The sequence below is a fragment of the Hipposideros armiger genome, unplaced genomic scaffold (genome assembly GCF_001890085.2).
Source record: "Hipposideros armiger isolate ML-2016 unplaced genomic scaffold, ASM189008v1 scaffold_76, whole genome shotgun sequence".
Taxonomy (NCBI): Eukaryota; Metazoa; Chordata; class Mammalia; order Chiroptera; family Hipposideridae; genus Hipposideros; species Hipposideros armiger.
Genome location: NW_017731426.1, coordinates 2,935,805 through 2,956,382, shown reverse-complemented (window position 1 = coordinate 2,956,382; position 20,578 = coordinate 2,935,805). Strand labels below are relative to the sequence as shown.

The 20,578-nt window shown below is 35.7% G+C and overlaps 1 protein-coding gene across 2 annotated transcripts in view; it reads left to right on the top strand.

Annotated features, from left to right (window-relative positions):
• RERG (RAS like estrogen regulated growth inhibitor) overlaps positions 1-15,769 on the top strand; it is a 98,504-nt gene extending 82,735 nt beyond the window's left edge. For both annotated transcript variants that reach the window (XM_019643263.1, XM_019643264.1), the window contains exons 3-5: positions 3,760-3,816; positions 13,523-13,596; positions 15,242-15,769. In XM_019643263.1, the coding sequence (XP_019498808.1) occupies positions 3,760-3,816; positions 13,523-13,596; positions 15,242-15,649 (539 nt within the window). In that variant the 3' untranslated portion in view covers positions 15,650-15,769. The remainder of the gene's footprint in view (positions 1-3,759; positions 3,817-13,522; positions 13,597-15,241) is intronic.
• Positions 15,770-20,578: the final 4,809 nt, after the last annotated feature.

Genomic DNA, 20,578 nt, shown 5'->3' with positions numbered 1-20,578 from the left:
TTTTTAGTCTACTGTGTGCCAAACAGACACTTTTCTAGACTAGAAAAGAGTGATGAATAAAATAAATTTCATGGCCTCATGGAATATACATTCTAAAGAAGGAGTCAAGTAAAATACTTAATTGTAATGATAATATCTGAGCATTTCAGTTTTTATTATTACTATTAATACTGGTGGTGGTGGTGGTAGTAGTATTAGTATATTTATGGAATATATACTGCCTGACTGGGTGGCTGGCAGCAAAATGACCTCATCTTATACTACACTGGCCATTCCTCATTCTGCTTTAGCCACACTGGCCGGCTTCATGTTCCTGGAGCCTATCAAACACGTATTCCTGCCTTAGGGCCTCTGCAATGGCTGTTCCCTGTTGCTGGAACACTATTTCCCCAGATGGCGTCCCTCATCTCACACTTATCGCCTTCTCAGTGAGGGTCACCCTGGTCACCCTATCTCAAATAACAACTCGATGTCTCCATCCCCCAATGCTGAATCCCCCTTTCTCTGCTCTACTTCTTTTATCCCATAGCACTTATCACCTCCAGTCTACTATGTAATTTAGTATTTTTAGTTTTTACCTGTCTCCTTCTATTGAATATAAAATCTGGAAGGTCAGGGATCTTAATGTGAGTTGTTTACTGGATTGGTCCAAACAACTAGAACAGAACTAGCACAGAGTAGGCCCTCAACAAATATTTATCCAATGAGAAGAGGTCAGGGAGGATTGGGGGCAAAGATGTGACACGAGTTAGTCTAAGTTTTAACAGAGTCATTGACTGCTGAGCAGAGAGTGGTTTAAGGGGTTTTGGAGTGCAGTTGAAGGGTCACCACTGAGGAAGCGACTGTATTATCATTAACAAGTGAAACCAAGGGATGAGAATGGTAGTGATGGAGGAGGTGAGAAGTGGTAGAATATGTCACATATGAAAACTGTACGCCTTAATAAAATTATAATAAAATTGGGTGCTAAATAATGCTGATGTTTTATAATTACATCAGTAAATGGTGAATGTCACCTAAGCATCTCCTACATGATTTAAATAACAATAGAGCCTTTAACAGATATCACGTCCACAGATGTAAAATTACTTTCATTCTTTAGACTCATTCTTTAGACTAATAATTTACATCGAAATATGATTGAAAACTTAAAAATAGAAAATTCCTTTGTCTTTTCCATGAATAACCTGACACAGAGAGAGAGAGATGAAAACACAGCTTCAAAGAATGAACATATAACATGGCAATTTTTCAAAATGGTTTTTGATGTTTTTTATTGCATTCAAAATAGATTGAATTTTTAAACAAACATATGATTCAGCTGTTAAAACCACCACCAAATAATGATGTGTGTCTCTTATACAAAGACACCGAAAACATTTATATTGATTAAGTCCAGCAGCACTGCCCCACTGGAAACAGACTCTCTGAAACTGCACCAGTAACCCAGAAGTCAGCAGGAGACACTTATCAACAACAAACATTATGTCTCAAAGGTGTACCAGAATCAAGCTCCTTAGAACCAAGCCCCAGAGCTAATTTACTCCAATATTGGACAAAATTCGAACATGGTAGCATTGCTAATATGGCTTATCAGTCTTTGGAATAATAAAAGTAACAAAGTAAAGGTACAGATAGGTTATTAGAGAATGTCTCAGTGACTGTGGCAAAAAAAGAGAAAACCATGGTATTTGAGGGAGGAAAAAATTCTATTTGTGTATACATGAAAAAAAATATGATATATATAGATATAGATATTCAAAAACTAAAAATACTTAAAAGCCCTAGCACTCTAGAGCTGTTTTGCCTTACCCACACTACAACTTCTAAAAGTATTGCCACATAACTGCAAAGGGCGCTGATCAACTTTCTTAACTAAGATCCAGACATTTTAAAAATGATCGATTATGTCTGGCATACTCAGTTGTGAATGACGATGGAGTGTCTTGTGCATTTTAGAATGATTTCTTTGAGAAATGATTAAAGTTTAAATGGTCTTGCAATCAGGGTATTTTCAACTTTAGTTATGTAAAAAAAAATGTTAATTTTAATAGTGCATTGCTTGAAGATGCCAAAGGTTGTAACTTGTAGAGTTAAAACTACCTATTCTGAGAAAAGATGAAACTCTTTTATTATCACAGACAGTTATGTTTGCTGTCTGGTGCTTACTTCTTGCATGCAAAAAAAAAACCAAACAAAAAAAAAAACAAGAGAAAGAGAAAGAAAGACTCAGCCTCAAGAGAGTGAACAGTGACAGACTGAAAATTGGAGATGAAAACACAGTGTGCTCGCTCACTGTGGGAAGCATTGTAGGGTCAGTGGCCTGCTACATGAGGCACTGCAAACATTTTGGCTCAAATCCAGCCTTACACTCTGTAATTAGAACATCGCTACTTTTAGTCTCCACCCAAGCCACGTATACTTGTGGTCTGTTTTATGAGGTTTTCGTTGCAATTTGCACTGTGATCTCTCATATAAGACACTATGGTAGGGGGTATAGACCTCCGTTGATTCTAATATAGGGAGAGACTGACAGTAAGTTTGGACTAAATAGTCTTATTTCTTCAAGGAATATCTTTAGACTACTATATACAAGGCATTTCTGTAAAACTAAAAATACCCTAATGATAAATATTTTCTAAGCTATAAAATATAACAGACATCAGTTCTTTAGTTAGGGTGGGTGAGATCCCAGGAAGACCATCCCGGGTCTTCAGAGGGCTCGTGAGCCTGCTGAAATTATATGCCACTGTGTATACATTTATTTTTCCAGGGAAAGGATCCAAAGCTTGCGTACCACTTTTAAAGCATCTATGATACTCCCCTCCAAAAAATTTCTTTAAAAATATTAAAATCACTGTTTTTCAACTATAACACAAGTATAGGAAAATGTTCAGCATGTTTCCAATCCATTTTTAAGGACAATAGAGTCCACATATCTCAGCATTTTTCTTTGTCCAACCCATCTTCTAGTTAAATATTATCCAGATGGCCTAGGCCTTAAATTTCGTTTAGGCCAATGGATAAATTACAGGCTTTGGAAACAGACTTTTTGGATTCAAATCCTGACTCAGCCACTAACTAGCTAGGTGAGCTCAGTTAACTAATATAACTCCTCACAGTCTCAGTTTCCTTATCTGAAAAGTGGGACCAATCCTCATACCTGCCATCGAAGGATGAAGTGAGGGTTGAGGAGATCATGCAAGTAAAGTCCTTCCCACAGTTCCAGATCCTGACCCTGACTTTAAGTATTTCATCAGCCTTACTTTTGATGAGTTTTAATGAGTCACTAATAAAATACTTAATGTGGAGAGTTTTTTATAGTATGAATAACCACCTAGTGGTCTTTTGATTACAGTGAAAATTATCACATTTTTAACTCTCCTTTATCAATCATCAAAATTCAGAGCTCAGACACCTGCATTGATGCTTCATGGCTAAATTCATTTTTTGGCTAAAAATTTTATATGTGAGCATTTTCACACTGTGATTTTTTTGTTTTAACCATGTAACTAAAGGAAGAAACCTAAGCTGTTGATCAATGCACAATAAACCCACTAAAACATTACCCCAGTTTTTAGGCCACAATGTAAAATTGAAAAGGTACTTGTATAAACATAAATAAATGTATTGGGTTTATAGGCGAAGGACATATAACACACATATAGTTTTATGGGCAATTTCTGTTTCCTTACAAGGATAAGAACTATAAGAAAATTAACAAATTTGTTTTAGATGTTTCTCTTTTTTTCCCCACAGCTCTTGTAGTGAGATTTCTGACCAAACGTTTCATCTGGGAATATGATCCCACCCTCGGTAAGTCCAATTTTGTTTTCTCCTCCTTTCCAAAGTTTACGCCCCATAAGAAAGAATGACATTTTCTGTTGCAACATTTTTAAGCAACTTGCAGATGTTTTGGAAGTGCTTTGTCGAATCATGCAAAGAATTTCTCTAAGAAGCTAGACGTACGTGTGTTGCATGCTGTCTGTGCTTAAAACCCTGAAGGATTTTAATGAGTAAAGGAAAAAATCAGTTCCAACCAGAGACAAGAGGGCAGTGGGTACAACCTGATGCGCTTCTGTTAGAAAACATGGCGTCACTCTAATGGGAGAAAGAGAATACAGTAGCCATGGCTAGTTTGATGTGGGATAGAATGGCATGCTGAGGAGAGTACAATGGTAAAATTAAACTTGTAAATAATGATGCTGGGAAAATGTATATATAAAACTGTGTCCCCTCGGTTGGTTAAGAGCTCGCTCAAGAGTTTGAACTCTGAGCAACAGCGGTTCAGGTCCCGGCCCGAGCTGAGCAGCCGCTGAGCTGCCAACAGGTGGCAGGATGGCTCAGCTAAAAAAAAAAAAAAAACAAAAAAAACTGTGTTCCTTCCCCTCTTCTCTCCAGTGAGTCTGATTTAAGCCTATTTAAAAATACAAAAGGAGCAGAAAATGGATATCTGTGCATCTTGAAAGTAGGAATAATGTTGACATATGATGTTCATTACATATATTTTTCATAGTCCAAAACAGAGTATGTATTAGAAGTATATTTTGTTACCATCTTCAAAATAATGCTGCAAATCTAAATTAAGCTTCAGGTTTTACTCTGAATGAAACCTTTGAGCATTTGTTTGTTATGCTTCAGGAGGACCCCAGCTGGTTTCATAAAGAGCAATAACTTTGAAATCCAGAGGAAAAGGGCAAGACGTACATCATTTCACTATGAGGCATGATAGCCACAGCTGGCCTTACTTAGAATGATGAAATTGGCAAAGATTATTCCTGGGTGGTTTTTTGTTTGTTTGTTTTGTTACATATATTCAATTTAAAAGGAAACATTTTTTCTGTTTTCTTGTGCCTCCTTTCGTTGCTTTTACTTATTCATTCAACAAATATTTGTTAACTGCTTCCTATGTGTCAGATTCTTCTAGGTGCTCAGAATAAATCAATAGGCAGAAAGAGAAAGCCTGTGGCTTGTTTTGAGCTTGCAAGTCTAGTAAAGAAAAGAGAGTCAATAAACAAATATATGTCAAATAGTGATAAATACTATGAAGGAAAATTGAACAGAGAAGGGGACAGAGTGATTTTGTTGTTTCTTTGTTTGACTTTTAACTTTTTAATCTATCTGGAACTTATTTTAGTGAGAAGTAACAGTGAAGACCCAACTTTTTTCCAAATAGTTGACCAATTGCCCTCCTATTATTTATTAAATAGTCCCCACCTTTCCCCACTACTTCCAATTTTGCCTTTTATACAGTTCTCCCTCGGTTTCTATGAGGATTGGTTCTCTTATATAAAGTGACATAGCACTTTCGTATAACTTAAGCTTACCCTCCTGTATAGTTTAAATCATCTCTAGACTACTTATAATACCTAATACAATGTAAATGCTATGTAAATAGTTGTTTTATTGATTGTTTAGGGAATAATGACAAGAAAAAAATCTGTACATGTTCAACACAGATGCATAGTACTATATAGTACTTATCAGCACCAATGTAAAATTTTTTTCAAGTATATTTGATCCGCAGTTGGTTGAATCTGTGGATGCAGAACCTGCAGATACAAAGGGCTGACTATATACTGGCTCATTTACACTAGGATGCAGTTCTAGATTTGCTTTTCATATGCTACACCAGCACCACACTCTTGATAATAGTATGCTCTTTAGAACACATTGATACCCAGTAGAGAAAGTCTTCCTCCTTTACCTTTTTACAAAATTATCTTGGCTACTATCTCCAGTTTATTCTTCCAGGTCAATTTTGAAAACTCCATCATAACACGACATAATTTTTGTTAGAATTGCTTTAAAACTATAAATTACTTTGAGAAGATTCACATCTCTATGATATTCAATCTTTTAATCTAAGAGAACAACGTGTCTCTTACATTTATTCATCTTTACTTCTCTGTTTTTGCTTCTAAGTAAATTGTTTTTCAACATCAATAATTTTGAACAATTTTGTAATATAGCCACAATTTAATCTTAAGATAATATACTTAGATCTAAAAATACATTTGGTTTAAAACAATCATTCATTATATATTGTTTATTCCACCTAAGTAAATACTTACCCTCCTCTTATATTTCTAATACTTATAAAAGCTTTACAAAGTTCCTGAGACTCTTAATGGTTTATGGGAGTTCAGGAGAAAAATACTAATGTTGTTTTTGTTATACCAGTACATTTCAATGAAAGATGAAACTTACAAAAAATGATTTCATAAAAAATTTTGAACTTTCTCTAAATATGTTCCAATAACTAACGTTACAATTTTCAATGTCTTAAGTGAACCATTTTCCCTTTTGTTTTATTCATTGTAAAAAAACAACTCCTATTAATAGAGTTCTGCCTGCATCAGTTATCTGTAACCCAGGCTTCCTTCACTAAGAATAATGAAACTTCATTGAGTGACCTTGTACTGTACCACTCGAAAAGGATTTCAGCTGCTAAGCAACAAGAGTGTTGATCAGACTTTAAGAATATCAGATATATGATTCACTCCCAGGTGAGGGTTTCATTAACTCATGATAGAAACTGGATTTGTGTGTGTGCTCACGTGTGCTACAAGTCACTAATATTCTATCCTCAAGGAGTTTCCAATCCATTTAATCCAAGTCCAGCATTTCCTGGACTTCATACCACCATAGAGTTTCAAATCCACCACCAAAAGGGAAAGCTACATTAAAAACCAAAGTTGAGTATTTGCAAAAAGTAGTCTTGAATTCTGAATTCAGTGCCTTCATTAGAAACATGGGGTAGTTTTTTCAACATGTAACAGAATTATTGCTCCATGAAAAGCTGAAGACCTTAAACACCATTCAGCATAATAACAATATTGGAATATTTACTGCTCTGAAATAACTCTATGAAGGAAATGTTTGCTACTACACCAGCAAGTGATTTCCTAACTTGTAGATTTCAGGACCCATTTTTGTTTGTTTTGTTTTGGTGTTCTGTGTGCATGTGCATGTTCATGTGTGTGTGTTTTATGGAGAGGTAATATCACAGGAATTACAATTAGGGATGTAAGCAAAAGGCAGACAGTAAGGAAAAACTTCATGTATTCACTCCACAGGCACTTGCATTTCATAAGAGAAGGAAATATTTTTTACATTCAAGAGTTTTAAAGGATATCATTTAAGAAAACTGTTCAATCACTTACATTGAACAATTTTAGTTTTCCTTAAAGTTGTTTCACTTCACTGTGGATCAGTGAAATCTTTGTCAGAGGCCAGAGCTGGTCTATGAATGGCATTGGAAAATCACCACTGCAGCCCATAAGATTTGGGACTTAGACCATCTAACCAGGAAAACCTCTTATGGTGGTGGCAGCCATGTTCTGGTTGCAGAACAAGAAGATCCATGTTTCGATTAGGTCCCAGAATCTCTCTGAGAGTCACATTACCCTCTGAAAAGACTGATCATGGCCAAAAATACAGACAAAAACTTTGATTGTATTCAACTGAGTGTGTGCGTGTTGGTGGCCATTTAGAGAAAAAGAGATGGCATTTCAGCACCTGCCACATAGGAGGCACCCTACTCTGTGTTTAAATGGATCATGGTGTCTATCTGGTTATAAGGACTCAGACAAGAGTGAGGGTAGGAACTGGGAGACACACTGGGCTCAAAGATGATTCTATTCTGTGATTGGTTCTTCCTGCCTGCATTGCATACAGTTCCCTCTGCTTGGCAAAGCCCAAATAAAGGAAGGGACACACCCAGAACAAACTCTCTCAACTACATACTGAAGCAAAAGTGCTTAACCGACTCAAAGAATTATTTAATGTTGGCACAGCAAGGAACTTTGAGATCGTCATTTGACAAATGAAAACAAGTCCAATAAAGTAAGTTTATCCATGATTATGTGGCAAGTTTGTGGTTAGACCAGCAATAGCACTCAAGTCAGTACAATTTCCACTCTAGCACAAATCAACATTACTAACTGCTGTTGTTACTATATTGACCAAATGTCCATATTGATATGTTAAAATTTCCACACACAAAAAAGCTAAGCTAGTGAAAGGATTAACCATAAACGACATCCCTTCGAGCATCGACTTCTCTTAGAATATACAAAATATACTTCTGTTTATAAAACTGTTTATAAAAATGTTACTGAGTGTGGATTTAAAATCATGTATCTCTCATATACAGTGCAACTCAGGTATCATTTTTAATATGCCCTAATGCCAACTTGACACTAATATTGGTCTTATAGTATATAATATTTTGGTTCATTTAGAAGTATCTCTTAAGCAATCATACCCCTACCCTTCATGAAAAAGACTCAAAATGACCATTTTCGGTAAGGGTGAGCAAAAAGCAAAGTATTTCTACCCTCCAAATACATGCACACTTTCTCTAATGTTTTAAAATGGATAGTAGAGCTTAGTTCCAACAAGTACTTAATACAATTTTTAGAATTATCTTTAGAAAAGATAGCACATGAATGTACAACATTTTGCCCCTGTGGGTAACGCTTCCACTTTTTTATATATGGTTAGGGGTTCCTAAGGAGAGAGAGAGATGCTCAAAGAAAAAAATGCTCAAAATGGCATGAACCCAGGACCTAGCTTGGATGAAATTACTGCTGCCACCCGCGGCTATGTCTGTGGCAGACATTCCCTCATTTCCTGCATTTCATCGTTTTCGTTTCAGTTAACAAACAGCCAAAGAATCACACAACTTCACACAATTTCCATTATATTCTCTTTCCCCCTACTGCGGTCTTCTGTGGTTGAAATACATATCCTATTTATCATGGAAGCAAGAGAGAAATGTCCCTGTCTGTCAGACTTTTGGTGCAAAGAGATGGAAGAGAGCCCAGAACGCTGTTTTCCAGGCTCCAGAGCTGATGCCAGTCCTTTGAAAAGGGAGGCAGCACAAAGGTCATTAGAGAACAGTGGCGGGAGAGACAGAAAGGGCATGGATTCTAGCATGTGGGCTGCCTCTCCTCCCCAAGCTGGGACTCTGAAGATGAAAAAGAAAACAAATGAGAGAAGTCTTGTAGATGAGTAGTTGCTGTAAATGGTATTTTAGAGTATTAAATCACTCAAGACCATAATCTGCCATTTAACATAAAAGACTGGGATGGAATGTTTTAGAATTGAGAATCATTGTACACACCATGTATGGATTACAGATTTCAGGAGAAAGACAATAATAAAATACGCTTATTAAAATATATTGAACATAGTCTCATTTTTTAATTTTAACTTTCACAAAATACTTCAGCAATGGGTCGTGCCTGTAGCAATGACCATTATACAGTGCTGATGACAGGTAGAAGACTAGGTCATGCTACTTGGTTAAGCCTCCTCTCTGCAATTCACATTTTGAGTAGATTATATTTACAGCAAAGTACATGAAGCTGGGGTCAAAAAAGAACTGTAAAATAATTGATGAGATGAAGAAATGAAAATCAGAAACATGAGATAGATAGGAAAAAACAAAACAAAATAAAAGCACTGGCTTAGAGGCTACCCTGATGGGTAGTGATGTGGGTAGTTTAGGCACAAATAATTGAATCAATGCTGAAGTTAATCATGCTGCTCTGTTCCTGGCACCAAGTCACCTGTACGTGAAACATTTATTTCCTTTTATTTTTCCTACATTCCCTATTCTGACACCATAGCTCTCCTCTTTCCCATTATACAATGTAATATGATTGATACTTACCATAATGGTTAAAAGCCAAAATTCCCAGAGCCAGTCTTTCTGGGTTCCAATCTCAACTCTACCACTTACCACTGTGTAACCTTCGGCAAGTTATTTAATGCTATTGTGCCTCAGTTTCTCATGTAAAGTGGAGCTAATGGTAATATATACTTCATGAGATATTTGTGAGGATTAAATGAGCTAATATGAGTAACATTTAGAACAATCTTGTTCAAATGGTAAGCAGCATGTGCTAGCTAATATATATATTTTTGAAAAGTGTGTTTTTGTGTATGCATATATTTTAAATTTATATAAATTTTGTCTTGCTATAGACCTACCATAAAGGCAATCATGTGATTTTTTTCCCCTTTAGTCTTTTAATGTGTTAAATCGCATTGATAGACTTTAAACACTCTGCATTCCTGAAATAAACTCTACTTGATAATGATATACTTTTCTTATTACAGCTCTAGGATTCAATTGGATAATATTTTATTTAGAATTTTTGAATCTATGTTTAAGAATGAAACTAGCCTATGAGTTTCTTTTCTTTTTTCTCTTATTACTCTTGTAATACTTCTTAGAGTCAGCATAATGCCCCATAAAAGGAATTAGGTAGCTATCCTTCTTCTATTTTCTAGAACTTGTTTAATGTTTAATAGAAATCTCCTATAAAGTCGATTGGATGTAGTTGCTTTTTATGATTATGGGAGATCTACAGTTAGTATTTAAATTTATTTACTGGCTATGATCTAGTTAAGTGTTCCATTTCTTATTGCTCCAATTTATGTATTTTTTCTCCTAGAATTTATCAGGGCTTGAAATTTGTTGGTATAGAGTGCATAATATTATTTTATTTTTATTTCATCAGAATATGTATTTCCTCTTTTTGTGCTAAATTTTGCTTGATCGCACCTTTTCTCTTAATTTGCAAGTTAATACTGCCAGACTTTTACCTCTCCCCAACCTTTATTTTAACCTTGTCAAGCACCATGTATTGGTTTTGTTAACCCTGCCTAATTTTTCTGCTTTTTTCTCCTTTACTTCTGTCTTCATACCTTCTTGGATGTATTCTGTTTTCCTCTTCTAATTTGTTGAGTTGAATACTTAGCCTTCTTTTTTTCTGTTCTTTCTTTCTATCATGTCATCTTCCGGAATAAGATAAGTATATTAAAACCTGTCCCTGGTCTCTTCCCCCAGCTCCTCCATGATATATGGTATTATCTAGAATTGTAACTCTGGATTGCTTCTGATATAGTTTTATTGCTTTGCTTCTCTCCACTGGGATCTTGAATTCAGTTTTGCTGGTGAGACGTCCAGTGTTAATCTGAGTCATGTCCTTTTGTAAAATGATGTGCTTTTTCCCTCGAGATTCTTTAAAATTTTCCTCTTTGCCTTTGATAGCCTTACATTTTGGGTTGAGATACGGGACTTTTTTCTTTATGTGTCCTGTTAGTCCTTTGGATCTGAAATTTTTCGGTGCATCTTACCCTAGGAAATTCTGTTATTACAACCTTAAATGTTTTTACTCCTTTATGTATCTTATTCTCTCTTTGAGGCTCATTTTATAAGAGATAATATGTCTATTTCTTTTATCTATATCTCTTCTATTTTACTTTTACATTTCCCTTCTTGTTATTTACTGATACCTTCTGGGAGAGTTCCTCAACCTGACCTTCACCAACTCAGTCAATCATTTGTTGCTTTATTTATTTCAACTGTTCCAGTTTTCCTGTAGAGCCGCACAAGTTGGTCTTTCTTTTAACCTCTGGTTTCCATTTCATGTGGTAAGGGTCACATTCAGAGCCACCCAAATATGTTGCACCTGCTACCTTCTCACCCCAGGAGAGCTTGGGGACCCTTCTGATATTTATCTACCAGTCTCCAGCTGGTACTGGGCTATGATCATTTTTCTACCTTGAGGAGGCAACATGAGCAAAAGAACTCTGCCTTGTTCTATCCCCCCTCCATGCTGTTCAGCCCTCCTCTACTTTTCTTGCTAATGCCCAAGTACTGGAATTCAATGACCTTGTACTGCCACAGGGGTTTCTCATAGTTTTCCACGGTCAGTTTTTACATGTCTGTATCATTTCTAGGGTTGAGGTCTGGAAGGAAATGAACAACTCCTGCTTATGTGTCATCTTCTTAAGAACAGTAATTAACAGTGATTTCCAGAAACTAGGTTTTTAGGAGTATCAAGATAGAATGAATTTGGTGGGAATCACTTTCTCATTTTAGGATGTGGAGGCCTCATTTTAGAAGGGAGAGCCCACCAGGAAGCTGGCTTCATAGGAGAATAAAATGAGCAAAGAGACTCTCCCATACTATACCCTGAAGTCTACGGCTCTCAAATTATTAGGTTGGTGCAAACATAATTGCTGTTTTTGCATTGTTGAAATTTGCCTTTAATATTGGAATACATTCTTAAATAAATGTGGTTATGTTATACATAATTTTAATGTGCATTTCTCACTTCATGTTTTTTTTGCTAATGACGTCACTTGCTGTTTATTTTATATGTATTTTAGACTATGGAAATGATGTTAGACAAAAAGCAAATTCAAGCAATTTTCTTACTTGAGTTCAAAATGGGTCGTAAAGAAGTGGAGACAACTCGCAACATCAACACATTTGGCCCAGGGAACTGCTAACAAATGTACAGTTCAGTGGTGGTTCAAGAAGTTTTGCAAAGGAGACAAGAGTCTTGAAGATGAGGAGTGTAGTGGCCGGCCATCGGAAGTTGACAACGACCAACTGAGAGCAATCGTCGAAGCTGATTCTCTTACAACTACACGAGAAGTTGCCGAAGAACTCAGCGTTGACCATTATATGGTCATTTGGCATTTGAAGCAAATTGGAAAGGTTAAAAAACTCATTATGTATGTGCCTCATGAGCAGACCAAAAATCAAAAAAATCGTCGTTTTGAAGTGTCATCTTCTCTTATTCTATGCAACAACAATGAACCATTTTTCCATCGGATTGTGACATGTGATGAAAACTGGATTTTATATGACAACCAGTGATGCCAGCTCAGTGGTTGGACCGAGAAGAAGCTCCAAAGCACTTCCCAAAGCCAAACTTGCACCAAAAAAAGGTCATGGTCGCTGTTTGGCGGTCTGCTGCCGGTCTGATCCACTATAGCTTTCTGAATCCCAGCAAAACCATTACATCTGAGAAGTATGCTCAGGAAATCAATGAGATGCATCAAAAACTGCAACACCTGCAGCTGGTACTGGACAATAGAAAGGGCCTGGACAATAGAAAGGGCCTAATTCATCTCCATGACAATACCTGATTGCACGTCACACAACTAACATTTCAAAAGTTGAATGAATTGGTCTATGAAGTTTTGCCTCACCCATCATATTCATCTGACCTCTCGCCAACCGACTACCACTTCTTCAAGCATCTTGACAACTTTTTGCAGGGAAAACATTTCCACAACCAGCAGGATGCAGAAAATGCTTTCCAAAGAATTTGTTGAATCCCAAAGCATGAATTTTTATGCTACAGTAATAAACTTATTTCTCATTGGCAAAAATGTGTTGATTGTAATGGTTTCTATTTTGACTAATAAAGATGTGTTTGAGCCTAGTTATAATGATTTAAAATTCACGGTCTGAAACTGCAATTACTTTTGCACCAATCTCATAGAACCTGTTACTTCCAGGAGCTCTAAGAATACAAAGATGGCACATTTTTGCAAATTCATCCTTTCCTTCCTAGTGTGCACATGTCCTACAAAGCCAGACATACTCCTGTGGCCAATTTGTAATTTTAAGGATCAAATCAAACCATGCACTTAATTATCTTTTTATCTTCTGTTTTTTTTGTTTGTTTTTTTCTCATTCCCTCAGAATCAACCTACCGGCACCAAGCAACTATCGATGATGAAGTTGTCACCATGGAGATACTAGATACTGCTGGTCAGGTGAATAAGAAGTGCAGCTAAAATATTTTCTAAAGCAAATAAAAATGAGACATGCATAGTATAAACAAAAGACATTTTCCTACAATTAATCATGATGCCTAAAGACTTTATCCTTTAATTATCTAAGTATTGATATGTTAACATATTTGTAACATCTCGTGTGTGTATCCTTATGTGAATTACTTAGTACTTCAAGGGGGTTGTGAAAATACCATAACATTCACATCATATCATCTAGACTACAATTGCCCACCTATATTTTTGGGGATTGCAAGATATTAGATTTTCATGGTTAAAAGTGTTTTGAGGGCACCCCAGTCGGGACCCACTCTCGTTTTGAGAGCTATAACTTTCTGCTCTTAATAAAACTATCCTCTGCTACAAACTTTAAAAAAAAAAGAGTGTTTTGAAATGCTCTAGTAAAGCTAAACAGGTATCTTTACTGGAAAAGTTCTCAGAGCCTTTAACATGCTTATGTGTAAGGTTAATCCTTAAGGGATTTAGTATATATTATATTCCATACTTATAGGAACTCAGAATCTTTTTTAAGACTACTTTATTTTAGAAATCTCTCCTGTTATATTTTTTCCAGACCTCACCACATCCTATTGAAAATTTGAGCCATATCATTGAACAATAACAATTTATTTAAAATGGAAACTAATATAAATTATAATAGTTTTAAGTTCAATCGGTTCTGAGATTACAAACATGTTCATAGGTATAGTTCCCAAGCATAGGAATGACCACCAGGAAAGAGAATTAGGAAGCTGAAGGATTCCATGGGGCTTTTCAGTGAACTATGACCCAAGAAACGTTCTCATAACTAATTATACACTTTTCTTTCTCATCATCACCTCTTTCCTACACACAGCCTCACCTTCTACCCAGAACTGATTCTACAGAGAATCAGGGAAATACGTACATGCCTACAGAAGTTATTCAAGCCCACGAAGCAATGCATTTTCTAATCACACATGCTACCTTCCTAGGAAGGCATAATCTGAAAATCACTTCAAATTGGTTTCTGTCATTAGTGGGACTGCATCATATTTTTGAAATATTGAGTTAGGGGGGGAAAGCCAAAAGTCCCTGGCTTTGAGTTTGACTGTCTATACAATTTTCCACTGTTTTTCTGCTCCTGGTGGGCTACGTGTGTCTATAACCTGAAGAGAGAGGAGATAAAAACAAAACAAAACCAAAATACCAAAACCATTTTACTAAACTGTGCCTGTAAGTCTGATCTCTAAAAGGTACAGTAAGGTCTACTTGTCTGTTACCTGTTTGCTAATCCTTTAATTGTGATGGGAAGTCTCAGAGGCAATGTGTTCAATTAAGATGATAATTTCTTTACAGTTCTTGTGATTCAAGATTTAATGATGTGGCAAGAAAAAACTAAAAGCAGAAAGTTAAGGTCTATGCAGCTAGAAAATGTTGAGTTCCCTGAAATAGCTTGCTCTGAGTAAGTAATGCTTCTATTCCAAACTGATTGAGAAGATACGCATGTACAAGCAGATTATCAAGAAATTTGAATGACACTGACTATAAGGAATAGTAATTAAGCGACCGCTATTAGCATTAGCAGCATCTATAGATTGTGAATACTACCAGGTCTCCCGACTGCCATTTTTTTTCTTGCCAACAGGAAGACACCATTCAGAGGGAAGGACACATGCGGTGGGGGGAAGGCTTTGTGCTGGTCTATGACATTACCGACCGAGGAAGTTTTGAGGAAGTGCTACCACTGAAGAACATCCTGGATGAGATCAAAAAGCCCAAGAATGTGACTTTCATTCTGGTTGGAAACAAAGCTGACTTGGACCACTCCAGACAGGTCAGTACAGAAGAAGGGGAGAAACTGGCCACAGAGATGGCGTGTGCTTTTTATGAGTGTTCTGCCTGCACCGGAGAAGGGAACATCACCGAGATATTCTACGAGCTGTGTCGAGAGGTTCGGCGCCGGAGGATGGTCCAGGGCAAGACGAGGCGACGCAGCTCCACCACGCACGTCAAGCAAGCCATTAACAAGATGCTCACCAAGATCAGTAGTTAGGCAGCTCTGTTCTCATGAAGGCCCTGCTGAGGTGGGTTGGGGAATTGGAAACGCTTTCTGGCCCTTTTTCCCCTTTTTATCCTCCAAAATAAAATACTCCATTCCTTGTTCTGACTCAGAGAAATGTCTGGGCTTGCTCTTGCTCCCAGCCTCCTGTACGTTGAGAAGTTAACACGAGTGTTTTATGCAATTTCAGTGCAGACGATTCCTCTTTTTCCTGCTTGAATAAGATACCTTTTATTGCCGTCTGAACATGTAATCACCAGAGACTCTGAAATGGCTGGGTTCATATTAAGCTATTTTTAAGCATCTTCACCTTGCTTCTGTAGGTTGACGTTTTTTCCAAAGGCATTTTAAAATTCTATTTCTTGTGAAAGACTATAAATGATTGCCTTAAAAGTCTAAGATAATAGAAAATACAGTAAAAACCCAGGAAGGGTAACTGGAATATTGGAGCCCTAGTTCCTATTTGAAGCAAGGATTTTTTTTTTCTGAGCTATCTTAAATTATCTAGTCTTTCTTTAACCTTTACTTTGTTCTCACAAGGCTTTCCATTGTGTAAGAGAGTTCCATTTCAATTTGAGTTGGCTCTCTCAATGACCAAGTGATCATCACACCCTATTTCTTCTTCCATAGCTCCAACAAGATTTAATTATAATAGGGGCAGCAGTACCCCTCGATTCTGTTCCTGCTAGTCCCTTTCTCACCAAGCCTGGAGTGATGTAAAGACATTAGGAATCTTTTCACCAAATCCTGACTTTATTGAATGCTAACAGAGTATATCAGGAATCTTTTCACCAAATCCTGACTTTATTGAATGCTAACAGAGTATATCGTAAGCGATGTCTGATTCATTTTTCTTTCTCTGCTTATCATCGTAGCAGAAAGACAACAGACCAAAAGCAAGAAAAATTAGGAGTGAAGCTTAACTACCCTTCTGTTGGGGAGCCAAGGCTCTTTGCTAGGCGCCGTAAGAAAAATTAGCCTGTGGCTCTTTAAGTTGGTTACATGGCTTCTTCTAATATGTTGGAGAAATTAAATCACTGAGGAGAATTCGGAAAAGAATAGGTGATTAAAGTTCACTATACCTGAATAAATGTGTATAAAACAGATTCTTATATTGTGAAAACATGGTCTATAACTAATAAAACTTTATGATTCTTTTTTTTCCTTATTATCTCCCCATATATCAAGATTTAGGCACTTTATTTTAGAAGAAAATATATATCTTTTACATATGTGTGTATTTATAAATGCATAGGATATATGTATAAAAATTTGTAAGAGTTGGAGGCTTTAATTCACCAATGCGTTTGTACAACTTGGTGTAACTATTTTATGTGAATATAATAAAAAAACATAATTTTCACATTCTCTCACATTAGGATGGTCTTTCTTATAATAACATGAAATGTTTGTAATTTTAGGAGAGACTTGAGGGTATAATTGAAATGCAGAATTGATGAATCAGTGAACATGGTATAAAAAATAAGCTTTCTTTCATAATAATAGCTACTATTTTCAAATGCTTAGGTGCTATTTTAAGCACTTTATGTATTATCTCATCTAATCCTCACAATAACCTTATGCAAGAGATACTATTATGATTACAGTTGTAGGGATGAAGGTATTGAGCCACAAGAAAAAACAAGTTTGCACAGCTATTTAATGGGTAGAGCCAGGATTTAACCCAGAAAGGCAAAGTCAGACCCGGAGCCCATACTTATTATCCATAGGATATTAATAGACTGAGATACGGCTCTTGTTTTTGAGCTGCGGGGATGAAGACACAGGAAGGAGAAAATTTAGGAAAGACTTGCTTCATTTATGCTTTCAAATACTAACAAGTATTTATATATGTTAGACATGTAACTTGACACAAGTTAGTCCATTTGATTGTATCTGAGCTGAACCTTGAAGAATATATACAAGTTATTCAGGAAAAAAAAGATGGTGAAAATATTCTAGGCAAAAGGATTAGCATGAATCCAAAATATGGAGACACAAAAGGTGACGGTAACTGTAACAATTCAAAGCAGTTTACAGAGCCACATATACCATTCTTCAGGGAAAAAATGGAAGGGATAACAGAGGGAAGGAATTAAAAGAAAGAAAAAGAATAAGGGGTTTCGAAGTAAGGAAAAAAAGCAAAAATTCATTAAACTGCACTAAATTTAGGTAATCACATATTAAAGGACCAAGTAGGTAACTTAGCTGTGATTGACTTTCAGTAATGTCCATGTAGACAGGGTAGGAAAAATGAAAGCTGATTAAGATTATTTTTCCAATGTTCCCAGCTTCTAGCATCACAATCTCTTTTATTTTCTCATACCTATACTTGGAGATGACGCTCAGCCAGTTCCTATTAAGAGCAAGCTCCTAAAAAGACATAATGAATACCTGGGTGCCATCTTGGGTCAAACACTAAGGAAGTAAAATGTATAGTCACCGACACCAGCAACTTCCCTAGACATATGCATACAAATCCAGACCTGTTGAAAAATCATAGAACCACTGGCTCTAGTCCCAACTGGTAATTACAGAAGAACATGATATTGCACAAATACAAATTAGTTATCCCTTTTATGCTCCCGGCTTCTCCACATATAAAGGTTATAAACAGTTGTTTCTTTAAACAGCATTTTAGTGATGGAAACTGTGTGTTCTTGAATAATAGTGGTGGGTTGTTATTACCACTATCACCACACTACCACTATCAGTATTTGCTGTTTCCTTTTCTTTTAAGACTCAAAAGACTTTATTTTCAAATATTGTGTTTGTACTCATATGCCTCAGAGCACTGAGAGAAGGAGCCCATAATTCAGGACCTCTCTTTTAAATAATGTGTGTGATGCTTACACATACATAAATAAACACAGCATCTTGGGTTCTAAGTACGTATAATACCAAGTTTTCTTATTAAAACAGCCTATACCCACTTTGAGGATAACAAAAAAAGTAGCCAGTTCACTGGGTCAAATTTAATCAGAGTAACATTGAATTTAGTTGTCCTAAGCTAATAACCTTTTGGGAGATACTGAGGGAAATAAATAACTAAATACCAAAAAAATAAATATATTTTAAATATCTTTTCCCCATAGGTTTGAAATGCTACATTTAGCAAATTCTGTATTTCCATATATATATATATATATATATATATATATATATATATATATATATATTTCTGTTTTTTTATTATACTACCTGATTTTAAATGCTTATTATAAAGCCACACTAATCAAGATAGCATGTTGCTAGTGTAAAAATAGACATATAGACCTATGGAACAGAATAGAAAGGCCACAGATAAAGCCACACTCATATGGTCAACTGATTTTTGACAAAAGCACCAAGAAAATTCAAAGGGAAAAGAATATTCCTTTCAACAAATAATGCTGGAACAATTTCATATGCATCTGCAAAACAAATAAACATCAACCCATACTTCACATCATATACAAAAATTAATTCTAAATGGATCATTGACCTAAATATAAGAGCTAAAACCATGAAACTTCCATAAGAAAACTGGAGAGAATCTTTGTGACCTTGAGTTAGACAAGGATCTTTTAGAACAAAACAGGCACCAATGAAAGCAAAATTTAAAAATTTATCATTTTAAAAAGCTAAGAGAATGCCACAACAAGCCAGACTGGGAGAAACAGATGTGAAAAATATATAAGTAATCAAGAATTCATATCTAGAAGATATAAAGAACTCTTAGAACTCAACAAGATGAAAAATATGGTTAAAATATTGGTCAAAAGTTTTGAGTAGATAATTCACCAAAGAAGACATACAAATAATTACATGAAAAGATGTTCAACGTCATTAGACATTAAAGAAATGCATGTTAAAATGACAATGTATTACCAGTACACACCTAGTATAATGGCTAAAATTTAAAAAGACTGACAATACACGTGTCAACGAGGCTGACTATATCCAGGAACTCTCATACATGTCCACTGGGAATGCAAAATGATACAGTCATTTTGTAAAACCATTTTCCAGTTAATTATAAAGTTAAACATATATTTAACATACAACTCAGCAACCCTGTTCCTAAGTATGTCCCAAGACAAATGAAAATCCATGTTCACATAAAGACCTGTCTGCTAACATTGATAGTAGCTTTATTCATGATTGCTATAAACTGGCGACTCAACTTTCCATCAATGGGTGAGTGAATAAGCAAACTATGGTGTATCTTCACCATGAAATATCACTAAGCAATAAAAAATACAAACTATTGGATGTTTCACAAACCTAAGTAAAAGAAGCCAGACACAAGATACTACATATGATAATATTCCATCTATACAAATTCCAGAAAAAGAAAACAATCGTAAAGCAGATCTGTAGTTACCAGAGTTTGAAGATAACAGGCAGGAATAGAGCACAGAGGGCTCAAGAGAATGAAAATATCCTATATCGTGTTTGTTGTGGGAGTTATATGTCTATATGCATTTTCTAAAATTCATCAATTTGTAAAATTAAAGATGGTTTATTTATTGTTTGTAAATTATATTTCAAAAATTCTGATTAGAAAGAAACACTGGTCATTTGGGAATTTAGCAAGGAGGGCAAATCAAAGAAAGCTATCCTGACATCTATTTAAAACAAATGTTCAACATCTCAGAATAGGTTTATAATTTGCATCTTTTCTACTCTTAATAAAATATCAATACTGTGCATCTCAACTTGGAACAAATATATTTCCAGAGCTCAATAGCTACATGTGGCCAGTGACTACTGTCGTGGATGATGCAGCTTTAGAATATTTTGATTAACATCTTTTGAGTCTAAATTTTCCTTTATTCGAACAAATCGAGTCACTAAAAAATATGAAATTAGAATTCTGGATTTTAGATGTGAATGTGTTCTTTGTAATCACTTAACACAATCCTCTCAATTCTATAGCAA